General features: G+C 34.5%; 1 protein-coding gene across 1 annotated transcript; it reads right to left on the reverse strand.

The window, feature by feature from the left end:
* Positions 1-295: 295 nt before the first annotated feature.
* Positions 296-8,125, reverse strand: LOC110612784 (glutamic acid-rich protein). Its single transcript, XM_021753584.2, has 2 exons — positions 7,345-8,125; positions 296-587 (listed from the first exon to the last, which is right to left on the reverse strand). Exon 1 carries the CDS (start codon positions 8,003-8,005, stop codon positions 7,355-7,357), a length of 651 nt encoding a protein of 216 aa, XP_021609276.2. The 5' UTR covers positions 8,006-8,125; the 3' UTR covers positions 296-587; positions 7,345-7,354.
* Between the last annotated feature and the right edge of the window lie 256 nt (positions 8,126-8,381).

The following is an 8,381-nucleotide window of genomic DNA, read 5'->3' on the forward strand; positions in this document are numbered from 1 at the left end:
TGCACTTGAAAGTCGAAATTGAAATCAAACTAGAACCAAAAACCCAACAATCCAATTCTCTGTCCCATCTATTGTCCAAAGCCGAACCATGGCCAAGTCAAGCAACAACCATTGCAATAAAGGTTTAGGGGAAAAAAAGACTGAAAATTTTGCTATCTACTCAATATTGCATTCCTTGCAATGAACTGATTAGATGGCTGAACAGCAAAAAAATGGAAAAAGTCAGGGTTTGGTTTAGGGTCCACGGACTCCAGGCCTGATCAACTGTAAACCCTAGCCTACTATGAGCAATATATGGCCAATAACAGAACATGTGATAAAGCATCCATACACCATGAAATCCCAACCAGACACAACACCAGATGACACGATGCTGCATTCCTAAATTCTGCTACTCACCAAGTACGAATTTAATGTGAGAACTGTTGAATAAATGACAACTTGCTAGCAAATGGAATCTAATATGTCTAAATCACATTTCAATTTCACAACATAAGAACCATGTGTACAGTTGCTTTATGTAACGTAAACTTTTCTTGATATTCCAGGATACCCATCCATTAAGATGCTATGGGGGCAAGCCAAATCTGCAAAAAGAATATAAGCAGTGCTTAGAACAAAAGCTAAAAAACAGGACCTTGAAAATCACATGGTCTGATGCACCAGCACATGTACGATTTAAATATCAACAGTAAGTTCATAGGCAATATTAACCAACCATTAAAGGAGAACTTGCATCTTCAGATTATAGAGACTTTGACACAGGGCACCCCAAAGATCACCAGAAAGTAAATCTAATTATGATATTCAGTTATGAAGCTCTGAACATGTACAAAAATTCTGCTTACTAACAAAAGTTCCAAAGATACTACAGTAACCAATTAGACTAGACCAAAAATTATATTTCTAAGCAGACAAAAAGAGAGTAACAAAATATCATAGATAAATGCCTGAGCCAACTAGGAAAAGACATGGAAAATTTGAAAAGGTATCAATGAACTTAATTTCCACTAAAGAATCTGAACTGAGATTTGTATAGTAAGAAAATAATTAAGTTCTCTAGCTGAAGAAGTTTCAGATGATCCAGCCACATAATACAAACTCAACACAGAAAGTTTCTTCAAAGGTGACGCCATTATGTCAGGTGCAACAATTTTAGTTGGGCTCCATTTAACAGAAATTACCTTGATTTGGAAAAAAAAAAAATACTTCATTTACTTGGCTACTTAGCTCTGAACTACTTCCAAGACCAGCAAGTAAAGCACAAGTAATTCAATATGTGACTAAGCAAACGACTCCAAAGGACAACAATCCCACTCCACTATACTTGGGCAGCTATCTCCTAATGAATAAAGTGAAATGAGTTTTCTTGGGACAGACTCTGCCAAGAACCAAATGCTGATTATGAAAGGGTAACATTACATGCGCCCTAAGTAGAAAAAAGAATCCAGAAATCCAGATAAATACTTAACTTGTAATCAGCACAAACATGCATGCAGCATGATTCATCAAAGTTCTAACTGCAGCACAACTACTGCATCCATGTACTTTCTTCAGCTGAAAAATCAAGATAAACATTTATCTTGAAATTAGGGGTGAGCACTATTCCGTTGATCTAAATTATCAAACTTAACCGCCATGATTAGGCAATTTAGTTCAGTTTATTAAATAATTCGGTTTAGTTCAGGTTTTTTAAAGGATTTCTGTCTATTCAGTTCAGTTTTTTCAGAATGAAAAACCCAGAATAATAGCCAGAAAAAGAAAATCATTATAGTTTTGATCCCTTTCGAGTCAGTTTGTTCCAGCCCCCCTAGGTATTTTGCCCTTTTGACCTCTCTCTCCAGTCTCTCTCCCTCATTTTCCATCCTCACTCTAATATGCAATGCAGCTGGCTTGCTGCTGTTACCCTTCATCCCTTCCTCCTCACCTCAGCTCTTGCTATGTCAAAAGCCTAACAATAACAATATATTAGATATATGGGTAATTACTTTGAGATCGTATTCTTTCTTTAACCAGAGTTGATGCAAAATAGCAAGGCAATCTGCGAAACAGTGATTCTGGCAATGCAGTGTTCTTAGCAAGAACAGCATGACAGGGAGAACGCATTGTCAGCAATGGTGGACGATGACACAGCGGAGGCAGCAACAATTTCTCAACACGCATTGATTGTGAAAAAGACAAAGCTTGTGGCTCAATGACAGATCTAAGAAATTAGGAGAGACTTTTTAACACCACTATCTAGTAACTAGCCTTCCAAATTCGTTTAGATTCTTATTTAGATTTGTATTTGGTTTATGATTTGCAGTTTTTTTTTTCTTTCTATGATTTGCAGTTGATGATTTATGAACAGTGAAATTTGAAATTGTGTTGCCTGTGTTTAAAATTCATCAAGAATTAGGATGTAGTTGATGAATATAGTTCATAAAAATTGCAACAAGAATGAGAATGTATTTTATGATAATCTGTTCATGGAACCAATCAGAGCAAACCGAATTGATTTATTCCAGCTTGATTTGATTCGATTGTCTCGATAGTTTGATTTGGTTTCTCATAAAACAATTTTCAGTTTTTCACTTCAGTTCCCCAAACCAAACCGACCATTCACACCTATAACTTGAACCAACACACTTGAACAAGTGGTTGCGCACACAAATTATTCATCCAAGAGCTAATGCAATTCAAAAATCCAAATCCAATTTTTGGTTTTTTGCTTCTGTTTATCAAACCAACCATTTGCGCACCCATGACTCCAACCAAAACACTTGAATGAGCAATTGTGCACACAAATTATTCATCCAAGAGCTAGTTGCAATTTAAAAATTCAAATACAATTTTCTGTTTCTCTTAAAACAAACCGACCATTTGCATACCCATAACTCCAAGGCATTTGTGCATGTACATTTATTCATCCAAGAGTTGCTTGCAATTCAAAAATCCAGATCAGTTATTTGAAAAATCAAGACATTCTTATTTTGTCACCAAGGCATGCACACAGTCACATTATTCATTCAAGTTCAAGGGTTAACACCATTGAAACCTTCATTAAAAATTCATATACCACAAGCACAAACACAATTGTAGACATGCATCCACACAAGGTGAAGCTTCATGAGGCCAGTTTCATAGGCCTAAACTCCATGTAACTTATAGCTGAAAATGGAGATACCAAAATCATTATGCAACTATACTTGAGATTAATTGGTACTCAATCCAACCAACAATAAAATTAGGGCTTAGGACTTTGCTCAATCCAAGCAGTTCATCATAATCAACCCACACTCCAAGTTGAGCGCAGACATGCATAGCAGATCCTTAGCATGTACTTGTGACTTTTCTTCTAATGTAGAGGCACTCAGCAAAGAATTACAAAAAAACAAGAGTGGGATTTCTCTCTCCTCTTAAGGTGCTCAAGACATAACTTGCTTCTCTTGACAACCTGAACACAAGATAATGGAACAGCAAGGAAAAAAAAATGCTAATGCTTCTATCAATGAAAAATCGTAAGCCTGAACGGAATGCAGCTGAATAGTTTAGCTACAAGGGCTGGAGCAGCAGGGACGGTGAGATTTTCAACATTAACATTCACCAAGTTAGTTTCCATATATTAGCAACCATTTCTAGTACTGTAGTAATTCCACCAGGGTTACCAAAAATTGTAAACACCGCATCAATATGTGTTACGGAATGAATGATCAAGATCATGGATCATTCATGACCTGGACGCCAATATCAGCATTCAGCCAGCAAAACCATATGAAGGAATAAGAAATCAACTTGGAAAGCAAAAGGGAAAAACAAAAAATAAAAGATAAGGTATGAACGATAAACAATAAAAAGCCACAGGAAATGAATTATTTACTAACCAATTGCTAAGGAAGAACTACAGTTAACAACAATAAGGAATGAAATTCAATTCTCCAATAATGATTGACAGCTCAGCATTCCTAATATCTTTGTATTTCCCAGCACTTGTTGAAAAATGCCGACAATGTCCATTTCTTTGTTTTGTAACTATGGATGAAGAATATCAAAGTGATTAGAATTTTGGGGGGAAGATGAATGAGAGGAGAGAGGAAAGAGGAGAATACCTTCGTGATATATGGGCCCAAGTTAATGTCAAATTAGAGCTGCCGTTTTGAATAAAGACACAGAATATTATATAAAGCTGCCCATCATTGACTACCACATAATTGATTTTTCAGGGAAAATTACTATTTAATCCCAGTGATATGTTGAAGCTAACTAGTTAGTCCATGTATTTTCAAAAATATATTAAATAGTCCATATAGGTTTGAAAACTCAACTAAAAGGTTCATACTTCATACCATTAAGGTTTAGCAATGTCATTGTTAGTTTTATACTGTTAGCTCTCACTTTTTACTGATAAATTAATGGTAACAGTGCTAAAACTTGACAAGAGACACCTTTTAGTTGAGTTTTTGAAATCCTAGAGACTATTTAGTGTGTTTTAAAAATACAAGGATTACCTAGTTAGTTTTGTTCATACCACAGGGACTAAATAGTAATTTTTCATTTTTTAAATATCTTTTCTTCTTTAATTTGATTATCAAAAGTAAAATCTCTAACTGTATGGCTATAGGCAACACCACTCTATTTCAAAAACTTAAAACTACATTTAATTTTATTTTTTTATAAAATAAAATCCATGATCCACATAATTGTATTACATTCAATAGTGATCTGGAAGCTAGGGCAAACTACGGCTCCTAAAGGTCCTGAATTGAACCAAAGAATAGTACCATGTCAAACCTGAAAATAATAGTTTTTATAAGAATTGTGCCGAAATGAACTTATGTTTACTGCCTTGGTTCGGGTTGGTCTTCATTAAGCACTGAATCGGAAACGAACTGAAGAGCATATGATATATATATGATATGAAATTAAAATTTTTTATATAGATATAATATTTAATTTACCTTTAGTTATAAGTATATATAATTTAGCATTATCTTTTACTTTTATACTTTAGTCATAAATGCATTAAATTACCTCATAGTCCTAAATGAATTACATATTAGTTAAGTAAATAGTCTTAGATGTTAATTACATACACACACATATATATATATAATTAAGAAATATACAAAAGATAATTGAAATTTCTTACCAAGATTTATATATAATATGTTTTTGATATTGCTATTGTTATTATTTTAACGTTAGCATTATTATTTTTATCATTATTTGATGTTAGAAATTTAAAATCATTTACTATTTTAAAATGAATATAAGAATGTTGTAATTTTACGTGTAAAAATCAAGATTTAAACTGAAACTAAAATCAAATTCAAAATACAGCTGAAACAAGAACCAAAATCAGAACCGAAGTTTGGTTCCAAGTTTAGTTCTTAAAAAACAAAAAAAATGAATGTTTGGTTTGGATTCCGGTTTTTAGGTAGAACCATACCAGAGTTGGAATTGAAAACCCCTACGAAAAGTAAGCTACCACTCTACCTTCAATCTCAATGCACCATATATAAAAATATGGTAAAGCAAACATGCGCTAAGTAACATTGGTTACACCATCAATGGCAGACTAACAATATAAGAATCCTCAAGAATGTGAATGTACGTGATGTGGGCAGGAACTTCAAATAAAACTCTATTTTCAACTATATAAATTGAGTAACATATTCAAAAGTAGAAGTTTTCCAAGTCTCAGCTTAATTATAAGGCACATGCATGATTCAACTAAATACCAATAAATGCCCAACCATGAGATAAAGCTAAAGCAAAAGGAACCAAGATTGTGGAAACCCAACAAATCGGCTTGTTAGTTTCTCAATAGTGAAAACCTAGAATAAAAATCAACATCAATTCTTCAAAAGGAGGCTGATTATATACAGAGAGGTCTTCATCTAGATATATATCACACTACAGCCACACATGCAAGCGACATACATTTAAATCACCTTTATTTTTAAAAGTGGACCTGCCACATCCTAACAAACTCCTCTTAACCTCTTTCTCAAAGTATTAATTGCAGCTCAAACTCTTACTATGCCTGTACAAAGCAGTCATCACTACTTTCCTCACATCATTTACCAATGGCCACACCCTATTTAGGCCATATTGGAATCCAAAAATTCCCACTTCTCAGTGCACATTGGAACCTCAAAATTTTCTATTGTTACTATAACACCAAATGTTGCCATATGGGAAAAATGATATCCTAGAATCACACTTCAGACCCTATCTCTCTCCTTCACTCTCTCGTACACATATAAAGCTCTTCAATCAACCTTTTGCAAGAACAAAGTAACACCATTATTGCCACTTTTTCTCGGACAATTGTACATAAACGATGCATCTCAATGCAATATAAGCATAAGCTAATACCATGGTCACAAATTGAACTCCTTACTAGGCATATGCCAATGCTTAAATCTTATCATGGACATTCACCTGCAGAGTTTAGGGTGGAGAATAAGAAATGTGAAACTCAGTTTCATATGAAGAGACAAAACAAATATGAAATTTTCAACATTGGAACACGTGTATCAACGGTAGAATCTGCAATGATTGGGGGATGCCCACTTAAATGCATCACTCAATCTTTCACACCATGAATTGATCGAATTTCTATATCTCTATCTTTTACCTTTTCCCAATGTCAGTCTTGACTAAGCTGACCGTTTCGACTTTGAAACACGTGTATCACGTGGTGGATTCTGCAATACTTAGGGGATGGCACTTAATGCATACTCACTTTCCCGCATCATGAATTGATAGTTTTTCTATATCTCTATGTTTTACCTTTTCCTATATGTCAGTTTAACTAAGCCGAGGAACAAGGCTTATTTGTGGTTAGAATAATCCACTTAAGGCAACTAATACAGGGTAACTTGGTATCCAAGTGTTTGTTTTCTCCTAACAGATATTAATTGCCTAATAATCAATTTTTTTTTCCTTTCAAGCATGTTTTTAAACATTAGCAAGTTTTTATATGGCGAACAAGGAACCCAAGGGAACATCACCAAATTAACCAAGTAACTTCAAATGGTTGAACCTTCTTTCTTTGATCTATCTTCACCTTGCTGTTAAAAGAAGATAATTCAATATAACTCAAAAGAAGAAACAAAACAACAAATCTAAAAGTCCAAAATTTCAAGAAATTATGTTGGGATGTTACTCTAATTGCATAATAGAAGATTCTGCGCTAAAACTAGGAGATAAAACCTAATCAAAGTTACAATATCTCTGTCTAGTAACCTTCCCTCATTGAATATTATAATGTGAAATAGACATATTCTCACCAAAATCACTAACACTAGAAATAAAACCTCAAATTCTGTAACCAATTAACCTTAATTTTTAACTAACCTGACATGAATCAGGCATCACTATCATCACCCCAGTTACCACGTCTATTAGCAATAGAAACCCCACGCAGCACCGTTCGTCGCCGCGTCCTGGATGGAAGAATGTTATCCAGATCAACCTCCGTCAAAGGATCATCCTCCAGCTCACTACCATCACCATCCAATTCGCTTCCACCATCACTTGAATCGTCGTCGTCATCATCATCACTATCTTCACCTTCCTCGTCTTCTACCATTATCCCCTTTCCTTTCCTATCCACCACAGCCGCCTCTCCGTTTTCTTCTTCCTCCTCATCCTCATAATCTACATCGTCGTCGTCTTCTTCTCCGGCGTCGTTATCTTCCGCTACAGCTTTACTGCCGTTTTTCACTTCGGAAATGGATGAATTGGCGCCGGAATTCTTACTGGAACGTTGTAGACGCTTCTTTTCGGTGGTTTCCTCTTCGATGACTGGTGAATTTCCATTGTCAACGAGAGATTGGAGCTTCTGAATTTTGTTGGATTGATCTTCTTCTTCCACCACTGCTACTACTTCTTCTTCTTCTTTGCCTTTAGAAACTGGAAGTGAATCGAGTTTGCGCTTGGAGAGCAATGTGGGTTCGTCTTTGTTTCCAGTTTGTGGCATTGAACCTTCTTCTTTGTGCACTACTGAGTCAGCCATAGGTTGGGATTTATTAGAGAAATGCAGATTTTCTAGGGTTTTTGAGAATCTTCACTTCTCGATTCGTCATTTTTGAGTGAAGGGAAGGCTTTTAATAGTTTCCTCGGCGAACTTTGTGACTTGTGATGACCCACTGACACGTCGTTTTATGCTCGTTAAAACTCTCATGTTATGGCTTTAAAAATAATAATAATAAATAAATAAAGTTGATTATTTTTCATTTATCATAATTTAAATTAAAACTAAATTAAATTTAAAAAATTAATGTAAATCACAATATAATTTTAAATTTTTTATAAATAAATATATACTCTCTTAATTTAAGTTATATATTTGAAAATATATTTTATATTTATTATATTGGAATTAATATATT

The sequence above is a fragment of the Manihot esculenta genome, chromosome 4 (genome assembly GCF_001659605.2).
Source record: "Manihot esculenta cultivar AM560-2 chromosome 4, M.esculenta_v8, whole genome shotgun sequence".
NCBI lineage: Eukaryota > Viridiplantae > Streptophyta > Magnoliopsida > Malpighiales > Euphorbiaceae > Manihot > Manihot esculenta.

What these genes read in the sequence shown, in the direction of transcription:
- LOC110612784 (XM_021753584.2), bottom strand. Translation starts at nt 8,005, where the DNA reads ATGGCTGACTCAGTAGTGCACAAAGAAGAAGGTTCAATGCCACAAACT.